This window comes from Schistocerca piceifrons, chromosome 9, assembly GCF_021461385.2.
Source record: "Schistocerca piceifrons isolate TAMUIC-IGC-003096 chromosome 9, iqSchPice1.1, whole genome shotgun sequence".
Lineage (NCBI taxonomy): Eukaryota > Metazoa > Arthropoda > Insecta > Orthoptera > Acrididae > Schistocerca > Schistocerca piceifrons.
In genome coordinates, this window is record NC_060146.1 from 37935810 (window position 1) to 37963055 (window position 27246).

General features: G+C 40.3%; 1 protein-coding gene across 7 annotated transcripts in view; it reads right to left on the reverse strand.

The window, feature by feature from the left end:
* LOC124717018 (zinc finger protein 271-like) overlaps window positions 1–20315 on the reverse strand; it is an 85982-nt gene extending 65667 nt beyond the window's left edge. Inside the window, exons 1-4 of one of the 7 annotated variants that reach the window (XM_047243670.1) lie at window positions 20107–20315; window positions 15692–15772; window positions 12273–12347; window positions 5604–5666 (exon numbers count right to left, since the gene is read on the reverse strand). In XM_047243670.1, coding sequence (XP_047099626.1) covers window positions 5604–5666; window positions 12273–12347; window positions 15692–15772; window positions 20107–20124 — 237 coding nt within the window. In that variant the 5' untranslated portion in view covers window positions 20125–20315. Of the gene's footprint in view, window positions 1–2975; window positions 3147–5603; window positions 5667–12272; window positions 12348–15691; window positions 15773–19672; window positions 19837–19859; window positions 19994–20106 lie in introns of those variants that run through there. The other 6 variants (XM_047243664.1, XM_047243668.1, XM_047243667.1 and 3 more) reach the window with 6 other exon arrangements.
* Between the last annotated feature and the right edge of the window lie 6931 nt (window positions 20316–27246).

Genomic DNA, 27246 nt, shown 5'->3' on the forward strand with positions numbered 1-27246 from the left:
GGTAGGGTCAGAACCCGTAGCAGCCACCAGCCTGTCCCCAGTGATGGGAAACCCGTCCACAACCCGCTGCTCGGCAACATCCAGGTGTAAACACAAAAGTTTGTCCCTATCGAATGCCTGATCAGGACCCATGAGAAGGCGAGACAGAGCATCAGCATTCGCATGTTGAGCCGTTGGCCGGAAATGAATCTCATAATTGAAACGAAACAAGTAAAGAGCCCAACGCTGGAGGCAGTGTGCAGCCTTGTCGGGAAGTGACGTTGATGGATGAAACAAGGAAACAAGTGGTTTGTGATCCGTAACAAGATGAAATTTTGAGCCATAGAGAAAAACACCAAACTTATGAAGAGCATAAATAATGGCCAAAGCTTCTTTTTCAATTTGAGAATACATTTGTTGGGCATCCGTGAGCGTTTTGGAGGCATAAGCAATGGGTTGTTCCGAACTGTCTGAAAAACGTTGCGCAAGGACTGCACCAACCCCGTATTGAGAGGCGTCTGTGGCAAGAACAAGATGTTGGCCGGGTCGATAAGTAGCCAGGCACGGGGCCTGTTTCAGCATAGTCTTCAATTTCTGGAAAGCCTCATCGCATGACGCGGACCAGTGAAAAGGCACGTTTTTATGCAACAGGCGATGCAACGGCTGAGCCACTGAAGCCGCAGATGGTAAAAACTTGTGATGGTATGCTATTTTCCCCAAGAAGGCCTGAAGTTCCTTAACAGATGTAGGGTGAGGAAGGGCATCGAACGCAGTGACAGTTTGCTGAAGCAGACGAATACCATCCCGAGAGAGTTGAAACCCCAAGTACGTGATAGATGCCTGAAAAAATTGTGATTTCTGAAGATTACACTGAAGACCGGCAGTCTGTAAGACATGAAAAAGTGTGCGGAGATTTTGAAGATGTTCTTCAGTGGTGGAGCCAGTGACAACATTGTCGTCCATATAATTGATACACCCAGGGACAGGGAGCAATAATCGTCCCAAGAACCGCTGAAAGAGAGCAGGGGCGCTAGCAACCCCAAATGCAAGAGTTGGTATTGATAGAGGCCGAAAGGCGTGTTAAGGACCAGGAACTGCTGGGAAGCAGCGTTGAGAGGAAGTTGATGATAAGCTTCTGACAAGTCAGTTTTAGAAAAATACTGGCCTTCAGCAAGTTTAGTGAACAGTTCTTCAGGACGGGGCATATGGTAAGTGTCGATGAGGCATTGAGCATTTACAGTGGCTTTGAAATCGCCACAGAGACGAATATCACCATTTGGCTTAGCAACAACGACAACAGGAGAGGACCACTCACTGGAAGTGACAGGAAGCAAGACCCCTGAAGTAGTGAGACGATCCAGCTCCCGTTTTACCCGATCACGAACGGCCACAGGAATGGGCCGAGCCCGAAAAAACTTAGGCCAAGCAGTGGGTTTGAGCATGATATGAGCTTCAAAGTCGTTTGCACGGCCTAACTCAGGAGAAAAAAGGGACGAAAATGTCGTCGACAAGGAATCCAATTGGGCATAAGGAATAGCATCAGAGACCATATTGACAGAGTCATCTATGGAGAACCCAAAAACACGAAAGGCATCGAAACCAAAAAGATTCTCTGCATCACTCTGGTCGACCACAAATGTCGGAACAGTGCGAATGACGGATTTGTAAGATACCTCAGCAGTAAACTGTCCCAAGAGAGAAATCTTCTGTTTATTGTACGTCCGTAATTGCCAAGTGACAGGTGACAGGAGTGGAGAACCCAACTGAAGATACGTCTGAGAATCAATTATAGTGGCAGCAGAACCGGTATCCACCTGCATGCGAACATCTCGACCAAGGATTTGGACAGTGAGGAATAACTTCCGTGAAAGGGAAGAATTGCAATTGACAGACAACACAGAATCAGAATCAGCGTCATGTTCATGAACATCATGTATGCGGTCGGATTTGCAAATGGAAGACACATGACCTTTCCTTTTGCAATTGTGACACACAGCCCAACGTTGGAGACAATCCTCGCGTGAATGTTTCGTAAAACACCGCGGGCATGAAGGAAGTTGCCGGGGGTTTTGCTGCAGTTTATTAGCGGGTTGTTTATGGTTAGGCCGAGGCTGGGCATGGGAGCGCACTGCGGCCACGTCGGCCGGTGGGGACGCACCGCACGCGCCGTCAACAGCACACAGAGGTTGTATTTCCCCGACATCACCCCACACCTCTATTTGCGCCCCAGCGGCGTGAGAAATTTCAAAAGACTGCGCAATGGAGAGAACTTCATCTAGAGTCGGATTTGCCAACTGAAGGGCATGTTGCCGAACTTCTTTGTCGGGCACCGACCGGATAATAGCATCCCGTACCATGGAACCGGCATAGGATTCTTTGTGAATGTCAGTAACAAATTGACACTTTCGACTGAGGCCGTGAAGTTTAGCAGCCCAAGTGCGATAGGATTGATGTGGCTGTTTTTGACAACGATAAAAGGAAACACGAGAGGCTACCACATGTGTTTGCTTTTGAAAATAGACAGACAGAAGTGAGCACATTTCAGCAAAGGGCAAAGACGCAGGATCCTTCAAAGGAGCCAATTGCAACAACAACCGATACATTTGAGGTGAAATCCAGGAAAGGAATAGAGACTTACATGGTTGTTCGTCCGTGACATGAAATGCCAAGAAGTGATGTCGAAGACGTTTTTCATAATCAGACCAGTCTTCCGCCGTCTCGTCGTAAGGAGGAAAAGGAGGTATAGCCAACGATGAGAAACGCCCCGCATTTGATGCCGCGACGAAATCGCGAATTGCCGCTGTTAAGCGTTTGCTGTTCAAGGAGATATTGCAATAGTTGCTCGACAGTAGCCATGGAACCCTGTGGGTCAACGGTGAAAAGGAAAAATCCCATCCTCGTCGGCAATTGTTATAACGTCAAGTTTAACACATATATTTCAGAACGACACAACACATATAAGTCACAGAGTAAGTTGACAAGCAAGACATGTGTACCTGTTAGCATTAGAATGAACACTGAGTCCCAATCTAGCGGCCGCTGCTCAGCTGGCCGCTTAGGTGGCGCAGCTGCTGCATGGCTGGCAGACAGCGCTGCACGTAGAGGACGCGCTTAATTGCGCGGCGGCGCTTTGAATGATCGGCGAGTCACAACACAGTCATCTTCAGCTTTTAAGATGAATTCAAAGCAAACAAACACAATAGACACTTAAAAAGATACCTCATGTGTAACAAATTAATCAAATCATATAGATCGATAAAGCAAAAATGTGACAAACAAAACCTAAAAAATCCTAGACATTTAAATTTTACTGTGAAGAAAGTTTATGCAATAATGACACCAATTACAAATGTTCTACCAGAAGACTGATAAAATTTTGCATGTGCTGCTAGTTATCAATTATCCACGTGTGGATTATCTAACGTGTGCATTGCCTGTGCACAGTTTGACTTCTTTCTATCTTTCTTTCTTTTTACATAAAAAAATACAAACTGAAGTCTGAATATTCTATCAAACAGAGAATGAATATTTTGTTCAAGATACAAATTAGCAAGGAAAGATGCTAGCCTTGTTTAGGCAGCTAGAATGAAATTTTTATGAGCTGTCAAATGTTGCACAAAGTTGGACATTAGACAAGAAGTCAATATTTTACAGTAGAAGTCAAAACAGAAGAACATGAACAAAACTGGAAGGAATATATGGAATGAATTGAAGAAACAAACATTTCAAAGATGCTCTTACCGCGTAAACCCAAAGGAAAGAGGGGTGTAAGGGGGAAGAGGAGGAGGCGGAACTGAGGCCAGAACAGATAAAACAAAAAGAATACAAATTTGTAAAGAACTGGGGGACAAAAACATCTGTGAATGGTTAAATAATGATGTGTACAAAGCAAAATGTGAGCAGCTAAGTGACATGTACATAGTGAACGTAAGACATTCTGTAAAGGAGTAGAGTGAAAACGAGGTGATCAAAGTAGCCGTTATTATGGACACTGTGGCACTGAAATACTTTGATCTGTTATTAGAGTGTGCAGAACAAAATATGTCTGATTATACTGATGTTCTGACCCTCTGAGAAACAGAACTGTCATCAGGAATAAAATGAATGAAACAAAGGAACAGAAAGAAGTTGACTGTTACTGCCAGATGCGAACTGATAGCCAGTGACATTAAATACAGTATCTTTTTAAGTGTCATTTTGTAAATAAACTACTATTTCTGGTTGTAGTGTGGAACTAATACAGCGAGTTTTCTAATGTGACATGTGACACATCTTGTAAATACAGACTACTTCTTCTTCTTCTTCTTCTTCTTCTTCTTCTTCTTCTTCACCTTGTCCCTTGTCTCTACAGGGTTGGCACACTATTTTCGTTTAGGTATTGTTAGTGATGGTTGATGGCTGAATATTTCCTTCCTGATACAAACCTCCCTCACACAGGTCAGAACTCATGTAGCTCCTCTGTTGGGCTCTAGAGTAATCTCATGTTTAAGTATGAGAATGCTTTCAAAATGTGTAGCATGTAACTGAGGCAAAATGTGGGTACAATCCTGATATTTACCTAGTTGGATGTGTTAAACTACCTAAAAACCACATCCAGGCTGGCCGGCACACTGGCCCTCGTTAATCCACAAGGTGGATTTGATCTGCGGTTTCCTACCCACCTGCCTGTGTCCTGGAAGTCGTGTTTTAATGTGCATTGTTTCTTGGTTAACTGTGCAGTCTTGGGTCTAATAACTAATATTTTGCTGTATACTGAAAGGAGTGGAGGTAACAACTCGTCACACACACACACACACACACACACACACACACACACACACACACACACACACAGTTATAATTTTTAACATTTTTATGCAGCAACAGCAACTGATATTGTTTATAGCAGTCACACGATGAGGCCCATACAACGGGCTCAAAGTGAATTTGCTACAGCCGGTTTAGTAGAAGTGACAAAACCTTATGGTTATGCTTCAAGTTTTATAAAGTTGACTTAGGGCATGGCCTGTTTTAGGCAAACATTTAAATAATATTTTATGTTCTGAAGAAGACGTTATTACTAATGTTGAAACCTAGGTAAATGATAAAGTTAACCTGCAACTGTAGGCTGTATATTCTTATATACACACAGTTATATTGTCCCAGCCACCTACCTTGTACAGGTGCTGCAGCTTGGCTGGGTTGGGGGTTCTGACAGGTGGAGGGGGTGAGAAAAGGATGTAGGAAATGGGAAGGAGGGGTGGCTGACAGCTGGGAGGGAGAGGCAGCAGTGGAATGGGCTAGGAATGTGGTACTGATGACCTCACAGTGGAGCATGGGGAGTTGCATGTTGTAAATGGCATTGTGGCGGAATGGATTGGGAGTGGAGGAATAAGGAATCAAAATGATTTGGACCTCCCGTCACCCCTTCTGCAGCACTAGCTTCTCTGAAGTACATACATGGGAACTGTCCTTACAACACATCGTTTGAACCTGCAGTCCCTTCAAACTAGATGTGCACTAGTCTCCATGCCGCAGCACCCCTCCCCTCCTTAACCTCCATCCTTCTCACTCTCCACTCAAATTCTCCTCTTGAAAGGCTCTCTCACTTCTATTTCACAAATAAGGCTAAGTTTATCACTCACCTCCCAACCTTCCAGGTAATTATCTGTTGGCTCTTCCTTAATTGCTACCAACATCTGGGTACACTGAAAGCAGAAACATAGCACATTATACCAATATGCAACTGTAATGTGGATAGAAAGAGTATTTGAGGTAAATTGTCTCCCAAACACACAACTTTAAATTTTGAATCTCACACAGAGAATCTTCTGTCTGCTGTTGGATAAATTGGTTTCAAATATATTTCTACTTTATGGTACAATTTAGACAACAACAATATGGAAAAACAAGCAGCTACAACAAAATTTAAATACCCATTCTGTAGCTGAGAATGGAAGAAAGAGTAGAGAGGAACTTCCCGACAAAAGAAATATTAAATCTGCTATTAACACTCAGCTGCTTTCACCCATGAAAACACCAAATTGGTAGACATAACAATTCATTAAAATTGGACTGAGCACAACTAAGCTTGTGTATTTACATTTTTTGGCTTTGGCAATTCATAATCAAATTGTCAGCTTCCAAACGAACTTCGATCTCAGACTGTGCTACAGATCAACTTGTCCCCGCAAACTATTTACTAGAACAAAATAGAGAAGAAAAACTAAATATTGTCAATATTCCGTTTCAGCTCTGTTTATGCACATAAAATGCTACAATCCAGGTTATGTGTAAAAGCCAATGCCTGGTTAGTTAGTTAGTTGGTTACATGTTCCATAAATCATTTGAATGATTCTTTTATTAAGGTGATGTGAAAACAGTTAATTGACAGGAAATGTATACATGATTAGCATTAACATTAACAACACAGTATTATTAGTTTTTTTTAGGTTCAAACTGTTCACAAAGGCAGAGGAGGAACTGACTGCACTCTTGAGGGAACTATATCAGTGGTCACCTGAGTTGATATGAAGGACTAAGAAAATCTGAATGGTTCAGGAAAGAATCAGTCCCCTGATTAGTTCTCACCTAGTTTAATGCCTTCATAGTTGTATAAGGTAACACACTAACCACTGTAAATTAACTGGGGAAATGAATGACAGTCAAGGAAAGTAAGGCGAGAGTTCCCATCCTATGCCTCACCTGCACATAAGACAACATGTTCCATGAGTTCCTGGACTGTTATTTCTATACCCCTCCCATCAGTCCATCAGTCCTTTGTATTACATGACTCTTAAACTGCGTACAGTAGTTGGAACCCTTTGGAATAACCATGTTGAGAGGCATTAGTCTATTGTTGTCAAGATGTGTGGACCTATGAAATTGTGTGTGTGTGTGTGTGTGTGTGTGTGTGTGTGTGTGTGTGTGTGTGAGAGAGAGAGAGAGAGAGAGAGAGAGCAGGAGCAGACATACAGTGATTCAGCACCATCTGAAACTATTCTTGAGCAGCACAAATGTTTCTGTGCAGTCCAGACAGCTGGGGACGATGATGATCACAATGGTTGCCTAACAAAAAGTTTGACCAATGATAACATCATAGATGTAGGTAATTTGTTTAAAGAACATCATCACATGACGTCTCATATGACGGAGGAACTAAACAATGGTCCTGTGTAAATAGCATGAAAATTTGAAAAAGTGAAAGGTATGCAGAAGGACTGTCCCACATAATCTGATAGTCAGTGCTGAATGACACACACAAGTTTGCACCCAGACTGCAACACTGGATGAGCAGACATTTCTGACAGTTAAGGGGAATATTTATGACCAATGTTGTAACCAGGGCATTATCTACAAACATCAGGAGCCATTTACTCGAAGATGGGCTACCAGCAAGGAAAGACTCTACAGAGTTCTTAGGTTTGGAATAAGCACTCCAGGCACAGGATTTCTTCCAGTATATGTACACCATAGAATACCAGTCAAATTGTATTATTATAAAGAAAATTTGCCTAACTTATTAGAAAAGGAAATTCTCAGTTGGACCTGTTGTTGTTGTTGTGGTCTTCAGTCCTGACACTGGTTTGATGCAGCTCTCCATGCTACTCTATCCTGTGCAAGCTTCTTTATCTCCCAGTACTTACTGCAACCTACATCCTTCTGAATCTGCTTAGTGTATTCATCTCTTGGTCTACCTCTACGATTTTTACCCTTTATGCTGCCCTCCAATGCTAAATTTGTGATCCCTTGATGCCTCAGAACATGCCATACCAATTGGTCCCTTCTTCTGGTCAAGTTGTGCCACGAACTCCTCTTCTCCCCTATTATATTCAATACTTCCTCATTAGTTACGTGATCTACCCATCTAATTTTCAGCATTCTTCTATAGCACCACATTTCGAAAGCATCTATTCTCTTCTTGTCTTAACTATTTATCGTCCACGTTTCACTTCCATACATGGGTACACTCCATACAAATACTTTCAGAAACGACTTCCTAACACTTAAATCTATACTCGAAGTTAGCAAATTTCTCTTTTACAAAAACGCTTTTCTTGCCATTGCCAGTTTACATTTTATATCCTCTCTACTTCGACCATCATCAGTTATTTTGCTCCCCAAATAGCAAAGCTCATTTCCTACTTTAAGTGTCTCATTTCCTAATCTAATTCCCTCAGCATCACCTGACTTAATCTGACAACATTCCATTATCCTCGTTTTGCTTTTGTTGATGTTCATCTTATATCCTCCTTTCAAGAAACTGTCCATTCCGTTCAACTGCTCTTCCAAGTCCTTTGCTGTCTCTGACAGAATTACAATGTCATCGGCGAACCTCAACGTTTTTATTTCTTCTCCGTGGACTTTAATACCTACTCCGAATTTTTTTTGTTTCCTTTACTGCTTGCTCAATATACAGATTGAATAACATCCGAGGACAGGCTACAACCCTGTCTCACTCCCTTCCCAACCACTGCTTCCCTTTCATGCCCCTCGACTCTTATAACCGCTATCTGATTTCTGTACAAATTGTGAATAGCCTTTCCCTCCCTGTATTTTATCCCAGCCACCCTTAGAATTTGAAAGAGAGTATTCCAGTCAACATTGTCAAAAGCTTTCTCTAAGCCTACAAATGCTAGAAATGTAGGTTTGCCATTCCTTAATCTTTCTTCTAAGATAAGGCGTAAGGTCAGTATTGCCTCACGTGTTCCAACATTTCTACGGAATCCAAACTGATCTTCCCCGAGGTCGGCTTCTACCAGTTTATCCATTCGTCTGTAAAGAATTTGCGTTAGTATTTTGCAGCTGTGACTTATTAAACTGATAGTTCGGTAATTTTCACATCTGTCAATACCTGCTTTCTTTGGGATTGGGATTATTATATTCTTCTTGAAGTCTGAGGGTACTTTGCCTCTCTCATACATCTTGCTCACCAGATGGTAGAGTTTTGTCAGGACTGGCTCTCCCAAGGCCGGCAGTAGTTCCAATGGAATGTTGTCTACTCCCAGGGCCTTGTTTCGACTCAGGTCTTTCAGTGCTCTGTCAAACTCTTCACACAGTATTGTATCTCTCATTTCATCTTCATCTACGTCTTCTTCCATTTCCATAACATTGTCCTCAAGTACATTGCCCTTGTATAGACCCTCTACATACTCCTTCCACCTTTCTGCTTTCCCTTCTTTGCTTAGAACTGGGTTTCCATCTGCGCTCTTGATATTCATACAAGTGGTTCTCTTTTCTCCAAAGGTCTCTTTTAATTTTCCTGCAGGCAGTATCTATCTTACCCCTAGTGAGATAAGCCTCTACACCCTTACATTTGCCCTCTAGCCATCCCTGCTTAGCCATTTTGCACTTCCTGTCGATCTCATTTTTGAGACGTTTGTATTCCTTTTTGCCTGCTTCATTTACTGCATTTTTATATTTTCTCCTTTCATCAATTAAATTCAATATTTCTTCTGTTACCCAAGGATTTCTACTAGGCCTCATCTTTTTACCTACTTGATCCTCTGCTGCTTTCACTACTTCATCCCTCAAAGCTACCCATTCTTCTTCTAATGTATTTCTTTCCCCCATTGCTGTCAATTGTTCCCTTATGCTGTCCCTGAAACTCTCTACAACCTCTGGTTTAGTCATTTTATCAAGGTCCCATCACCTTAATTTCCCACCTTTTTGCAGTTTCTTCAGTTTTAATCTACATTTCATAACCAACAGATTGTGGTCAGAGTCCACATCTGCCCCTTGAAATGTCTTACAATTTAAAACCTGGCTCCTAAGTCTCTGTCTTACCATTATATAATCTATCTGAAACCTTTTAGTATCTCCAGGGTTCTTCCATGTATACAACCTTCCTTCATGATTCTTGAACCAAGTGTTAGCTATGATTAATTTATGCTCTGTGCAAAATTCTACCAGACGGCTTCCTCTTTCATTTCTTACCCCCAATCCCTATTTGCCCACTATGTTTGGACCTAGATCCCCAAAAAACATTTTAGTTGCTTGTCCACCATCAGTATGTCTAACCTACATGTATGTGACTGTAATATGTACCTTCACATTATTCATAATTACGTTTGCATACATATTCCTGAAATACTTCATTCTGTCATCAGGTTGATAATGTGACAGTAATGGAGACTTTACAAAACATATTTGAATTTTACATTAGATGTCCATTTCATCATTACCCTGAATCTAAGAACTGGCGACACGAACTGCTTACGGCTATACATTTATGTCATATTACTGACCTGTGATGCATCCTCAACTTTTGATGAATGCATGATATTCACAAAGCTATCCTCATACCGTTCTTGAGAGTACTCCATATTCCCTGCCTTCCTAACTAAACAACAGATATATGGCAATTAGTGAGGACTACACTTAAATGTCTCAGTAAAGATTCATCACTGAATACATTTCATTTGAAAAAAGTGGTGTACAATAGGAAGACCTGGTTTGTTCTTCACACTAACTGCGACAGGACTTCCTCATATCCACCAAACCCAAATGCACTGCAATACAGTGTAAACGCATAATACTTACGGATAATCAATTTCTCAATAAGAGCAGATGTGCCAATATTCATATCACCATACAGGTTCAGTTGTACCTGGTACAAGTAAAGAAACCCATTAACTGCTGTCTGCTGGGCACTTACATGACACTCCCATGCTGGGGAAGTGAACCTGTTGGGAACCATGGTGTTTTCCTTTGAACCATTTCTGCCTCTTGCATTCAGGTTTTTCTTTGGACCTTTTCGATCTGTTGCATTCATCCAACTTGGTGAGAGTATCAGACTGACAAACAGTGCTCAAGAATTGACCAAACAAGGATCTTACAAGCAACTGCTTTAGTGCATCAATTCAACTTTCTCTGGATTCTTCCCAAAAATCTATCTTCCTTATAACTACATTTATATCGTTAATCAAACTTAAATCACACTGAAGAAAAATTCCTAGATACTTGAAGTTGGGACTGATTCCAAAGGCTGACCACATAATCAGATGATATCTGCTCTTTTTATCTAATAATGTGCACTGCATTACATTTATTTCTAGCAACACACTATATATTGTGGGCAACCATGGCTGTAAGAACACATTCTAGTTAAACAAAACAGCAGCAGCTGTTGAATAATTCTTTATTAGGACAACCATTTTCACAACCAAAACTTGCGTCATCAGGCACATCTGAACAGATAAACCAGACAGTGGAGGAAAAATTTTTAAAAAATGTGACAAGAGGTCCATTGAAATCAAATGTAACTTTAATGATGTTTAGACACTATATATATGGAATGGGCAAAAACCCTCACGAGAATCAGGTATGCAGTAAGCATAACACTCACATTCAAATAATTTACAGTAAAACAGAGATTAGCAAATGTACCGTAACTCTCAGTCAAGTTGTATCTTATTTGGACTACCGTTCCTTTTAAGGAAGTTTTAATATAAGTGAGAGTGATGGAGGCATCCAATAATCTCTATGTTTTGCTATAAATGATTATCAATTTCAGTGACTGCTAACCATCTTCAGATCTGCTTGAAACATAATATGTAATAAATCCAGGGTGGAATCGTCAAGACATACAAACAAAATCAGCCAGGCCTCATCAAGCACAATGAGAAATATGGTAAGAACTAGGTCATAGTGCTGAGTGTGTTATGAATAGTAGTAACAATTCACACGATTGCTAGGCCAACACTGTGACCTAGTTTGCACCATATTTTCAGTTGTACTCAATAATGCCTGGCTGATTTTATTTGTCTCTCTTGATGATATGACCCTGGCTTTATTTTATCAGGATACGTTTTGAACAGATCTGAAGATGGTTGCCACTGACTGAAATTGATAGTAAAGGACAAATTTTTTGTGACCACAGACTGAAATAAAGGAAATATAATAGCGTCTTTTTCTTGGGGGACTCTTGGATCTACAGGAGACAGCATGAGAATGGTGTAACGTAGACATATAAAACATTTTCTGGCATCTACTGTTTGCATTCTGGCAAACATTTGCAGACTCTCTTCACGTAACATTTACCTCAATATTTCTTGACTGGTCTCTCAAATGGAATCTTCAAGGTCTCTATCATTTTGTCAGGGCACCATGCTGTCATTATATGTAACTGTCAAAATAACAAATTCATAAAAGTGCTTTGAAATGAGTTCTCATCCTGCAGCTGTGTGTTCTGTATGACATCCACACACAGTGCTATAAACATAGTACATTGCTGCAATATTGTGCAAGATATGCCATTCATCTGCCACAACACAGTACATCTGTACAGACTCTTTCGTCATTCTCTGCCTTACCTGTTGGTCAGTATAAAATGGCCTAAGAGTTCCATCATCCTCTTCTTGCTTAATACAGCTTACACATTCCATCACCTGAAAAGTTGCAGCACACTGAATAAATATCAAGTCTGAGCAAGTTGATCTGTATTCAAATAAAGAAATACTAAAAAAAGGATGAGCAGTAATCCCAAGCAGAGGAAGAAGTGAAGACAAATGGGTAAAAGAGATGATGATATGGAGGGATGGAGGAGTGATGGTGGGAAGGGTACGATAAGTGAGGGCTTATTATTTTAAAATAATAATAATAATAAACCCTAGTGCCTTTGTTTATAGGGTAAGACTGCTGCTAGAACAGCTCAGCTATTGGCTGCAAACATTTATACTACTGAGATGATGACATGTAACAGGCGAAAGCACAGAAACAACAATGCAGAGCAGCATGTATGTCCAACAATTTTCAGTCAGGACAGCATTAACACATTTTGGCAATTACTATGCACGGACCTTTCAAGCAGGGTACAGTCTACAGAGTATTAAGAGATACTGCTTTAAATGTGTTGTCTTACATGTACCAGAAGATTTGAATCTTAAGAAAGGGCTCCCAGGATCAAGGACTAAATGCTTTAAAAAATGGGAATGAATGGGAAGACACAACATGCATGATTTGAATGTGAAGATTCCCAGAATGGACTACAAAAACAAATTTGGTTTTACTTTTATTTATTTATTATTTTCTTTTTCCTTAACATTTGTGAGCTACACTAATTAATTTGTTTGCACAGCATCAACTCTGTGATGTTCTATGATAAGAGATACATCAATTAATCATGAACCTTTGAGACAGTGTGCCAAAGTCATATAAATACATTGAAGAGTGTATGGATATGAACGGAGGCCAATTTGAGCGTTTACCACAACCATGTCCCATTGTGCATAGTTCACTGTAGGTGGGAACACAGTTTGAAGTCATTATTTTAGTAACATACATTTCAATAGGCATTAACTTAGAAAGTCCAGCTAAAACATTCATTAAGTTCTGAGGCTGGATGATACTATCCATCTGATCTGTTGACAATTTTAATTTCTGCTTTTTAAATGTTACTTAAAATCTTTCTCGTGAATTAAGATGTAGGCCAGAACACTATGTGTGTCTTACTGGCTGTCAACTAATAGTTCTGAATTACTAACAGATATTATGCAGCCAATTAAATCACGATGGACGTAGGTTGCTGTAGTTATGTAGAGATAAAGGGACTTGGCGCAGGACATACTAGCCTTGAGAGCTGCATCAACCGAGTCTTCAGACTGAAGACAACAAAAACAATAACAATGGAAGGCATTTTCTTAATTCTTCTTTAAAATTATTATCTGCAGTATTTACTGTTTATTCGTTGGAGAGGTAGAGGCAATAAAGAGACAGAGCACTACCTTGTCTTAGATTGCTTTCTAGCACTAGATTTCTATTAACATGGATGAAGCTCTAATTAAATAAGACAGCAAATGCCATGAGCACAAATCGTCATCTCTCCTAGTCCTCACAACTAATGGGCCCCTCTCTTTCCAGGGTCTGAGTGACCTGCCTCTCTTTTCCAACTTATAACAACATAAAAAAGGTTATAACTAGGCACACTTTCGGGGCCAGTGCCTCCTTCTTCAGGCAGAAGGGTTGAAATCTCATCGAGTGGAGTCCCCTACAATCAATCTTTCCTTCTCATCCTGTCCAGTAAGTTTCCCCTGCCCATGGTTCTGGGGTGACTTTTCCAAAATCTACCCCTTTTTCCTAGGCCTCTCCAGTCCTTTTCTTTCACCCCTCTTCTTTGCTCTTCAACCTTCCTGCCGGAAGAGGAGACATTAGCTGTAAAAGCTTGCCTAACAATAACCTCCTTTAGATATTTTATCTATCCAATTACATTATATTATCAAAAATTGACTGTTTATTGTTATAAAAGCTAGGAATAGTTACAAAGTTTTAATTACCAGCAGAAAAAATAAAGTTACATAATTAATATTTGTTTGGGAATGCACGATTTCTTGGCGAATAGTGCTGATAAATTCTTCTCGGCAAATTAGTCCAGTAATGTCTTCATTTCAGAGTAATATTTCAACAAGTTTCCTACTTGTTATTTCCTAGCAACTTAACCACAATCAAACATTCATGTAGTTTTAATTATCACCTTGAAAAAATAGTTACATATCTAATGTTTTGTTTGAACACAGGTACGTATCTGTAGTTCTGGTATACTCGGAAATTCATGCACCGTTGTACAAGAGCCAAAACAAAATGGCACAGCCCATGGTTACGTTGGAGTATCATACAGTAATTCATTTACTGTTCTGTGGGGATTTCAACATGTACTAGGACTGCAGGACTGTTCTTGTTAACAAACAAAAAAATTATGTAACTTTATATTTTTTATAGTGATTATTAAAGCTTTGTAATTGCCTCTCATAGCTCAGAATGCTCTGCATGTCTTTCTGATTACCAAACAAAAGTGGTGAATTGTTATCAAATATTATACAATAATTATCCCATTTTCTTAGTGATATTTTTTGAATTATTATTCGTAGAACTTATTCTTCTTCAAGGAAGATATAAAGACGATAAAGAATAAGAATGATCTTGTCTTAGAACTCACTGAAGAGGGAATTAACAACATTATTATTAAGTTGTGGTCTGCATGGGACAAATTTCTAGATTAGAAATATATTTCTTAGTAATATTTTGTCTTCAGCCACAATGTCTTTATTTTCCAAGTACTGTCCAATGTGTCTTACAGCTACAACTCCACTTCCAAGGACTACACAGACATAATGAGAGTTACATCTGCTTCAGTTTTTCACCTGCATTTGACGACATATAGTTTGTCTTCAGCAATGCCGAAAGTACAAATCTGGAAGTTTTTAACCTATCTTTGGCTACATAACATTTATCTTCTGCAACAGTGAAAGTGCAAATGCAGAAGTTTTTCACCAACGTAGAAGAAGAATATTATGGGATGAAATGTTGGTGAAAATGGAAGCAGGTGTAACACCAATTATGTCTATAAAGTATTTGACAATGGAGCTATAGCTCTAAAGTTTGTTGGACAGTAATAAAAAAATAAAAATATTATAACTTAAGATGGAGTATTATTAATAAAATATGTCCCACCCTATAGAACTAAAAGTTCTGAAAGCTAGGAATAGTTTTAATAGTATTTTCTCTTCTTGGAAGCATGTCTGTCACTGGTACTGTGATATTGTGGACTGTCTCCTTGCAAATTAACTGTTAACAATCTCATGTAAGTGACTGTTTTTTTTTGTGTGTGTGTGTGTGTGTGTGTGTGTGTGTGTGTGTGTGTGTGAGGTCACAAGATTTTTTTTTTTGTTCTCGACAGTTACACTATTTGTACCAATATTATACCAAATATCATAAATCATGTAGCAACTGAACTTACCTCACATCCATTAATGCGCAGCATTTTTTTTTCTTCAACTTCAGTGCGGCTGCTGGTACACTGCTCTGAGCTCCCAAAATCCTGAAAGAACAAAATTCTCATTGCAACATGAAAAACAATGTAAATGTTTCATAAGCATGAACATCCTTTCTCAGTAAATCAACTGAATTAGGGTCAGATGCTTTCTCGCAGAGAGAGAGAGAGAGAGAGAGAGAGAGAGAGAGAGAGAGAGAGAGAGAGAGAGAGAGAGAGAGGGGGGGGGGGGGAGGGGGGGGAGGGGGGGGGGGTAAATGGAATACAACACTGTGACACATGACTGGAATGCTGTTGGGCCTCGTAGTGGCTGCCAGTGTGACAGTCAAATGGGGAACTGGCAGTTGTTGGCACCACCGTATCCACAATACAGATACTCTCAACTATCGCATATTGTAGCAGCAGATAGGCTGACCTAGTGATTTGCTGCATTGTGGTCAACTCAGTGATGAAAAATGACCAACAGAAAGCAGCTGTATCACCCAGAACCAATATTTCACTATGTGGTACAGACGAGACTCTCCCACACATCTGTTTGTCACCGGTCACAGAAATTATAACAGCAAGAGCTGAAGGAGCACAAGAATTGTTCAAAATGGATTCCTCACCACGTGTGCTGAAGTGGACACAACACAAGATCAGCCATAACCATCAGAAGCGATCCGAGTTGGAAAGGAATAACATGCTCAATCAGATTATTGCAATTGATGAAACCTGGGGAATAAGCATATGAAGCAACACTGAATATCCAGTCACCAGAATGGTGTTATTCAGGTCCACCATGACAACAAAAAAGTGTGACAGACTCCATCGACCAGGCAGCTCATGCTCATTTTCACTTGTTACAGCCACAGTATTCTGGAATGTTTAGGGATGGCCACACTGTCAATGCCCAACACTGTTAGCTTCCTCTTGTACCATCTCTGATGTTCACTTTGGTGAAAATGCCTGGCACTGCTGGATAACAAAATCACGCCCCATGATAACGCTACAGCCCACACTACAGGCATCATCAAGAATTGTGTGCAATGGTGGGGTGGGAAATCCTCCCTCCGCCCCCATCGCAGCCTTTGGCTGAAGCAATTTGCAGAAATCATGGAAAACCTAAATCAGGATGGCCGGACGTGGGTTTGGACCTGAATGTGAGTCCAGTATCCTAACCACGGTGTCACCTCCCTTGGCGCATACATTGGATGTTAGAAGAATAATATCTACACAACTCCAAAGGCAGCAGTGACACATAAGTGCAAGAAATACTGCACAATTCACTTAACAGTTCATGCATCCAAGCTGCCAACAAAAATAATATACAGAAAAACTGAATGTAAAACTGAGGGCTTGTTTGATGACATCAAGTTTGGATTTAGAAAAGATACAGGCAAAAGTGAGGCAGTTCTGACACTGTGCTGCATGATAGAGGCAAGATTTGAGAAAAATAATGATACCTTGTTAGGATTTATTGACCTAATAAAAGCATCTGACAAAGTAAAATGTTGCAAAATGTACAAAATTCTCAGAAAAATAAGTAGAAGCTTTATATGGAACGATGGGTAGCACATAAGGAACAAGAGAGAAGACAAAGAGAGAAGCGCTCAGATTAAGAACAGGGCGTAAGGCAGGGATGCAGTCTTTCTCTCTTGCTGCAACCTGTAGACTGAAGAAGCAATGACAGAAATAAAAGAAAGGTTTAAGAGTGGTACGAAAATTCATGGGGATATGAAGATAATTCACTGATGACATTGCTTACCTCAGTAAAAATGAGGATGAACTGGATGGAGCAGACAATAAAGACAGGGAGTAAACCAAAGAAAGACATAAGTAATGACAACTACCAGAACTGAGATTAGCCATAAACTTAATAACAAAACTGGAATCAATATAATGAATGAAGTACAGGACTGAGCTACTTTGGAAGCAAAATAATGAAGAAGGGTGAAGTAAAGATCATATAAGAAGCTGAGTAGCATAATAACTGAATATTCCTCTCTCAAATAAATCTGCTAATATTAAACAAAGGTCTTAATTTGAGGAAATTTTTTTTGGGAATGTAGGTATGTACGGAGCACAGCATACTATGGAAGTGATTCGTTGAATGTGGGAAAACCAGAAAAGAAGAGAATCAAAACATTTAAGGTGTAGAGTTACAGAAGAATGCTGAAAATTAAGTGGACCAATAAGACCACAAGTGAGGAGGCTCTTAGAAGAATCAACAAAGAAAGGAACATAAGTGAAAATGGTGAGTAGGGGAAGAAACAGTATGATACGACATATGTTAAAACATTAGGGAACAAGGTCCTTAGTACAACAGGGTGCCATAGAGCTCAAGAACTGCAAGGGAAAACAGAGATTGGAACACATCCAATAAATAATTGAGCATGTAAACTGGAAGTGCTACTATGAGATGAATAGGAGAGTAAATCATGAAATCATGATAGGCTGTATCAAATCAGTCAGGAGAGAGGGAGAGAGAGGGGGGGGGGGAGGGGGGGGAGAGAGAGAGAGAGAGAGAGAGAGAGAGAGAGAGAGAGAGAGAGTGAGTGTGTGTGTGTGTGTGTGTGTGTGTGTGTGTGTGTGTGTGTGTGTAGGGTGGTGTGGTGGTTATGTTAATGGGTGCTTGACCCAATGTAATTTGACAAAATCATATAGCCTTATCCTGTTAACTTCCATAGTTTCTTCCTATCCCTCTGCATGACAGAGGTGACAGTAAAACCACAGAACTTTTGGATGGTCACCATGTTAGTATGGATGTGGATGGGCTCAACTTTATCTTTCATTTTATTTGATCATTAGTTCAATAATTGGCTGATTATGGCATGTAGTATTGAATGACAGCCTTCATTTCAGAGAAAATATGATAAGCTACAGTTATTTGCATGTTTTCCTCTTTGAAGTGCTGTCAAAAGGAGATTTAAATATAGTGTACATAATTTTTCTCCACCCTTGTTTGAGCTGGAGAGAGGAATTTCCACATTAAGCACTGACTCCACCTCATGGAGGTCATTCACAAGATAAATGAGGCTTATGTCTCTTACTTTATAGAGATAAAAATGGTACACAGAGGTGATTAAAAGCTGTAAATGTTTTGAGGAATCACAATAAAAATTTACTTCATCACTGACATGTTCCTTCATAATGTTACTACAAAACATACATATGTAGATAGGGAAGCGGTCAAAAGATGGATGCACCTTATGCATGTCACATATGATCTTTGTGGTACACATTTACTCAGAAAATACATGGTGCATAACTGTCCGAAAATATTATTCCACAGAATTTCAGTGAATCAAATTACAAATAGCAGAAAACGTTTTTGGTATTTTCATTACCAAACCAGCTAGCATACACATAGCAAATACTGTTAATCTGACTTTGAAGTTCATCTCTCTGTGCTAACTTGAAGTGAGCAATGGATACTCAATTTCAACAAAAGTACTTAAGTGGTAATACTGGAGTTTTGGTTTATTTCACTCTCCCCCATCCATTTGAATTTTTAATGCATACTAAGAGTCTATAGCTCTCTATCCAGCATTAAGAATAAAAAGATACTAAAATATTTTGACCCAAGTGATTGATAAATCATATGTGTATAAAGTGCAACTAAACAATAGCTACTGCAACAGCTTTTAGAAAAGCAATTGCCACGTAAACCGTTGTAGATATGATTCTACTGATACATAAACACTTAGAATCATGCAAGAAGTATAAATGTAGTGAATTCCCCTGCATTTATCATGGAGTTGTACACACTTACTTGTCATAACAGAAAGTAATACAACATCATAACACTGATTACTTCACAGCAGTTTAACACAGCGGTGTTTATATGGAATATTCATGTCAACAAACACTAATTCAAATCCTGAAAACGATGTAAGAAAGCGCAAAGCGACACTTCAGAATAAATGTTTCAGTAACTACGTCCGGAGACTACACAATAACGCCTACCTGTTTAGTGACTTCTTAACTTATATAACTGTGTTAACGATAAAAGTTAGTGAAGGCATTATTGATCCTAACGTGGTAGTCTACACATGAACTTACACAAGATCATGAGACAAAAAGTCATATGTAATAACGAACATGGACGGTAACACGGAATCAATATCTAATTAATTAAACAAAAAAGATATACCGTAGTACACCTAAGACATAGCACAAAGTCTGAGTCGGCTTTTTTTTTTTTATTTTAACATGGTTAGGCGTCTTCGAAGGTACCACTTGGTTCCTCGTACCAAAGTACTTGCATATCAGATATCACTTTTACTATCGAACACTATGGGTTCGAGTTACGATGTTCTCTTAGGAGGGGAAAAAAGTGTGATTATCAGTAAAAAAAGATTCCTCAATTTCAAGGAAACGTTAAAAGAAATACACGATACCTGGTTTATAGTATCCATCACTGGAGGAATTAATACTGTGCCCTTTTATGGCATTCTGACAAACTTTCACATCAAACAATAGGAAAACAGATTCATGCAAGCGAGTGAGAAAATGGAGAAACAACTCTTTCTCTTTGCTACTTAAACGCTTAAAACGCAAATGTGTATGTACGTCACCACTAATGTCAACAACAACAATGTCGACAAAACATTCCCTGTGAGTTGCGAAATATCCAAATATCGACTATCGAATCTGGCTGGTAATTGGAAAGAATGATTGTCTATCAAACCCGCGGGCCTACAACGATATATATCGAACATGCACTACATGTCGCCAGTGGCGCTAATTACGATTGATGGTTTAGTGCGTTGCCGGAGAAACATAGTTTATCGTTTTCGGTTGTGAATAGCAATGAGTGAAAGCGTTGCTGTTTCGAGTGCTGGTAATCCCACATGGCGAAATCTAATTCCTCGGCTATGTAAGGTGGAAAGTTGTTTAAATTTTGTTGGGACTTCGGATTGTTTCCAAATGAGGAAAGCAGGAATTGCGTAGAATGTCATGGACTCAGCTCCGTGAAAGTTCGCAAGAACGGTGAGGACGCTGATTTTCCTTTGTAACTGTACAGCGCCCAGCGTCATATGTGAACATTTCTAAGAAAGAACACATGGCTTGACAGTTCCAAGTTATCCACTGAGAATAGCATCACTATGGTTTCCCGAAGATAAGAACACAACTTTTGAAACACAATTGTGTATGAACACCGTGTGAGACTACTACGGCTGCTACCCAGAAGTCTGTTCCGTTATAGTCACGAACGATAGTGTACCAATCGGTAGACAAAACGAAGTTGTCGAAATAAACGAATCGCAAATAGCTACTCGGTAGTACCAGGGAGGACGACCGATGAAAAACGAAGTTGAACAAATATGGATATTTGACAGCAATGAAAGAGAATCCCACAAGTGCTTTATAGTTCGAGTTTCTTTAAGGGGGAAGAAAAGTTTGATCTCTCTCATAAAGAACTTTCTACTGCCAGGCACGAAAGTGATAAGAGACAGCTTTAAGTCATACAATTCAAGGAAAGAAAGACTTCAACACGAATTTGTGAATCACTCTGTCACTTTGTGTCATCGAAAGAACCATCTGTTCACACACAGATCATCGAACGCTTGTGGAATTCTGTCAAATCGTCTATTATAAGAGAAGGGCGTCTAGGAACAAGGGAAGAAGCTGGCAAGAGTTGTACCTGGGTTATGGGGAAAGAAGGAACTGGTGCCGGCAGCTTACACAACGTGAGAAATAGTGCATGAAGACGGCGTGGCTGACGAGCACAGTAAGTAGAATTGCTAGTTTCATTTTTAATTAACTTTAACTGAGTAAACGTTCGTCATTTGTCATTGTTCTAGTGAATGCTGTGAGCAGTATCCATAACTCGTGCCACTAGAGTTATGGTCGTGTGGTCGATACAGGATTGCACGCTCGATATATATCGTTAAGTGCCCGTGCGGTAGACAATCATACTTGGAAATTACGCTTTGGCTGTCTCAAACTTCGTGTGACCCAAAGAACAAAAGAACGATGTGAATGATTGCTCACAAGGGAACCTCCCCATCGCACCCCCCCACAGATTTAGTTATAACTTGGCACAGTGGACAGCCCTTGAAAAACTGACCACAATCAATCGAGAAAACAGGAATAAGTTGTGTGGAACTATGAAAAAAGTAAGCAAAATATACACACTGAGTAGTCCATGCGCAAGATTTGCAACATCGAGAAGCGTATGAGCGCAGGGTCGCCGTGGTCCCGTGGTTAGAGTGAGCAGCCGCGGAACGAGGGGTACTTGTTTCAAGTCTTCCCTCAAATGAATATTTTAATTTTTTTTATTTTCGCGAAGTTATGATCTGTCTGTTCGTTCATTGACGTCTCTGTTCACTGTAATAAGTTTAGTGTCTGTGTTTTGCGACCGCACCGCAAAACCGTGCGATTAGCAGACGAAAGGAGATGCCTCTCCATTGGGAACCGAAAACATTTGATCGCAAGGTCATGGGTCAACCGATTCCTCCACAGGAAAACACGTCTGATATATTCTATACGACACAGGTGACGGCATGTGCATCACATGACAGGAATATGTTGTCGACCCACCTAGCTTGCACACTTGGCGAATGGGTAAATAGATTCTTCTACCTTGCCTGATTTAGGTTTTCTTGTGTATGTATTAATCACTCCCAAAAAGTGATGAAAACATAAGAGTTTGTCAGATAATAATTGTCCGAAAATAAAAAACTTTACACTCAAGGGAAGACTTGAACCAAGGATCTCTCGCTCCGCAGCAGCTGACGCTAACCACGGGACCACGGCCCTCCTGAGCACATACTGTCGTTGAAGTTGCCTATCTTGCCACGCCCTACTTAGTATCTATATTTTGCTTTTTTTTTCATAGTTCCACACAACTTCTTCCTGTTTTCTCGATTGATCTGTGTTCAGTTTTTCAAGGCCTATCCACTGTGCCAACTTATAACCAAATCTGAGGGGGGTGCGATGGGGAGGTTCCTTTGTCAGATGCATCCGAGCTTTTTTTTGTAGTTTTATTTATTCGAGTGTCCGAGTTTACAGTTACAGTTATTACCACGATAGAGTTTAGAGAGTTGACATTGGCATCCATTTGACATTCGGCTTTCGGAACTTTCCAGCTGGTAATAACGTTAATTTATTCCGAAGGATGCTGAAGTAAGATCCTAACGAAAAAAATTAATCTAAAACAAGTTAAGGCCTATTCACAGTAGCCATCGTGTCACATGAGGTCAGGTCACATCAAAGCATCTCACAACGTGCTTTAAATGGCGGCATTCACAAAGACCGTCAACGGACCGTCACGTCACGTCATGACAAGGTTTCTCCGGAAGAAAACATCGACAGTATCGTCCTCTGCTAACACCGGAATTTTACCCGCTTCTGCCGCACTCACTCCTTTTACAGTACGAGGGTCATTCAATAATTAAAGAGACAAATTGGTCTGGAGAAATATGCGTTTATTTTTACAAAACAATACTTATTCTACTTTTCAACATAATTCCCTTGAACATTTATGCACTTGTTCCAACGGGCTGCAAGCTTCTTTATTCCGGCTGCGAAGAACTATTTATCTTGATGTTTGAACCAATTTCCCACAAACTTTTTCACGTCTTCGTTGTCCTGGAACCTCTTCCCACGTAATGCCTCCTTCAGTCCACCAAACATATGGAAATCACTAGGTGCTAAATCAGGACTGTAAGGGGATGAGGCAGTACTTCCCAGCCCATTTTGTCGGTGGTTTCACGGGTTGTTGAGCAATATGAAGACAGGTGTTATCTTGCTGGAAAATCACACCTTTCCTCTGAGATCCACGACGTCTCTCTCTCTCTCATGGCTGGCTTCACCTTGTTTAAAAGCAAATACGAGTAGTATCGGCTATTCATTGCAAGTTGCTCTTCGAGATCATCATAAAAAACTGAACCTTCAGCATCCCAAAACGCTGTCAACATGACTTTTCCTGCTGATGCTTGGGTTTTGAATTTTTTCTTGACAGGTGGGTTGGTGTGCTTCCACTCCATGCTTTGTCTTTTTGATTCTGGCTCATAATAGTGAACCCAAGTCTCGTCACAAGCTAGAATTTTGTTGAGAAAGTGCTCACCTTTTCTTTCGTAACGTTCCTTTAACTCTGTGCACACTCTCAACCTTGTTTCCTTGAGTAGCCGCGTCAATTCCTTTGGGACCCATGTTGCACATGTTTTGTGGTACTCCAGCTTGTTACAGATAATGTTGTGTACTGCACCAGCACTAACTTGAACCTTATTAACTATCATTTCCACAGTAATACGGCAGTCGGCACGAATAATGTCATCAGTTCGACTTTCAAGCGAGGGGATTGAAACTGCAACTCGTCAGCCAGAACAGTGTGGGCAGTCACTATGTCGCGACCATTTTTTAACTACGCTACCCACTTGTAAAAATTTGAACGATTCATACAACCTTCACTATAAACTTTAGATATTCAACAGTATATATTCACTGGTTTCTTGCCATCAGCAAGTAAAAAACGAATAACAGAATGTTGTTCAACTAATGTGGACATTTCAAGCAGACTCGCCATCTTGAAATGTATTTTTGAGGTTATAAACAAAACACTGTTTATACATCGGCTGATCAGAGCTCATCGCAGTGATGCCAACTGAAAGCCATAGAAGGACCAAACTTGCCCTACTAACCGTTTTTCCCCCCAGACTAACTTTTCCGTTTAATTATTGAATGACCCTCGTAATTGATTTCTTGCTTTGTTTTCTTAATCTTCATTTTATTATTGCACTTTTTTACTGTGGCAAATTATAAATGTTCCATGCCGACTTGGATGTTTTCTCCATTGAGTGTTTTCCACATGCAAGGGCAGATATTGGTTTTACAATAAAAGAACAAAGCTGACACCCACACTGAGGTGATAAGAGTAATGGGACAGCGATTGGCAAATGTGCAGAGGTCAGTAGCATCGTGTACACAAGGTATAAAAGGGCAGTGCGCTGGAGAATTTTTACTCAGGTAATTCATGTGAAAAGGTGACCAATGTGTTTATGACAGCACTAAGGGAATTAGGAGACTTTGAACGCAGAATTGTAGTTGGGACATTCCATTTCTGAATTCGTTAGAGGACTGAATCTTCCGAGATCCTCAGTGTCAAGAGTGTGCCGAGAACGCCAAATTTCAGGCATTACCTCTCATCACGGACGACGCAGTGACGGACAGCCTTCACTTAATGATTGAGAGCAGCGGCGTTTGCGCAGAGTTGTTGGTGTTAACACACAAGCAACACTGCGTAAAATAACCGTAGAAGTCAATGTGGGATGTGCGAGGAACGTATTATCCGTTGGGATAGTGCGGCGATGTCTGGCGCTAATGGGCGACGCCCGCAGCCTCTCTCCTGGGCTCCTGACCATATCGGTTGGATCCCCGAAAACTGAAAAACCGTGGCCTTGTCAGATGAGTCCCGATTTCAGTCGGTAAGAGCTGATGGTAGGGTTCGAGTGAGGCGTAGATCCTACGAAGCCCAAGTTGTCATCAAGATGCTGCGCAAGCTGGTCGTGACTCCGTAATGGTGTGGGCCGTGTTTACATGTAACGGAGAGAATTGGAGATTTATGGTAAGGACTATGGGACCAAACTGCTGAGGTCATTGGTCCCTAGGCTTACGCACTACTTAAACTAACTTACGCTTAGGGCAACACACACACCCATGCCCGAGGGAGGACTCGAACCTCCGACGGGGGGAGCCGCGCGAACCGCGACATACATTTAACGGACTTTGTCCTCTGGTCCAAGTGTACCGATCATCGACTGTAAATGGTTATGTTCGGCTACTTGGAGACCATTTGCAGCCATTCATGGACTTCATGTTTCCAAACAACAGTGGAATTTTTATGGATGACAATTTGGCATCTCACTGGACCACAAATTTCGCGACTGGTTTGAAGAACATTTTAGACAGTTCTAGTGAATGAGTTGCCCCCCCCCCCCCCCCCCCCCCCGCCTTTGAACGTTTATGGGACATTATCGAGAGATCAGTTCTGTACAAAATCCTGTACCAGCAACACTTTCGCAATTTTGGATGGTTTTAGAAGCAGTATAGCTCACAAGCGGAGGCCACGACGTTTGGAACGCGAATTTATTGCAAACTTCGTACACTCGTAATACTCCATGAGGACAACAAAATGTGTGAGCAGTAGCGCGTACTTCTCAAGCGTTACTGAGAAAATCGCAAGATAATTTCAGTCGTCAAATATACATCTGTGCGTGGCCATTTTAACCACGGAGCGGCTGTAGCCCAGTGGTGCCGGCACGGTAGCTCAGTGTGTTCGGTCAGAGGGTTTAGCTACACTCTGTAATACAAAAACTGAGTGAACGGTTCAACGCACAACCTGAACGGCTGTCATGAGACGTCCGCCCCGGTCATATATAACGAACAAAATAGAGCAAAATGAGATCAACAAACAATTAATAATAAAAAAAAGCGTGTTCGATCAGAGCGTTAGCAACCCTTCCTAATAAAAGATACTGAGCTAACGGATCAACGAACAAACTAAACGGGTGTCATCGCACGCCCGCCCAGAACAAATTCAACGAACAATTTAGAACAAAATGGCTTTTTTAATATATTTTTTAAAGAAAGTGTTTGGCGTTCAAGCCGCTGGATCGCTGGATCGAGTTCCGTTCGTCAGTTTTTTTTTATTTTCAACACAGTCATTTTCTTTACTATTTATATTACAATTGATATAACGGAAAAACATACGTGTAATCGGAAGAACTTTTATTAAATTTACAATGTTATTTGGCAGTCTACTAATTTTTATTATCACAAATAATATAATATTCATAACTATCGACTAGTAAACGACCACACGCATAAAGTGATACTGAAAATGTATGCTTGTCCTTATCTTCAAAGCTGTTCGTATTTAATCGAAAGAGAACGAGAAATTGCATCTCGGAAGACGCTATTAAAATACACTCGATACTGCATATCCAATTATCAGCGCCGATTTTTAAGGAAATACTGCGTTATGCATGGTTTGCTTCCAAACTATCGTCTGAAACAGAGGTTTTTGAAAATGTTAACGAGGGTTCTTTTTCCACGAAAAATGTCAAAAGACCTTGCGTATGCGGAAACATAGCACTTATCCAATGTAGCTGGTGCCGTTTAACTTTGTTTTCCATGTTTTTACGAAAAATACCATCCTGCAACTTATACTCGTAATGTCGAAAGCGACGATTAGTTGTATATCTATACATTTTCAGCATCACTTTATGCGTTTGGTCGTTTACTAGTCGATAGTTATGAATATTACATTATTTGTGATAATAAAAATTGGTAGACTGCCAAATAACTTTGTAAATTTAATAAAAGTTCTTCCGATCACACGTATTTTTTCCATTATATCAATTGTAATATAAATAATAAAGAAAATGACTGTGTTGAAGATTAAAAAAAAATGACGAACGGTACTCGATCCAGAGGCTTGAAAGCCAAACACTTAAAAAAAAAAATGTTCTATAATAGTTCGCTGAATTTGTTCAGGGCGGACGTCCGGTGACATCCGTTCAGTTTGGTCGATG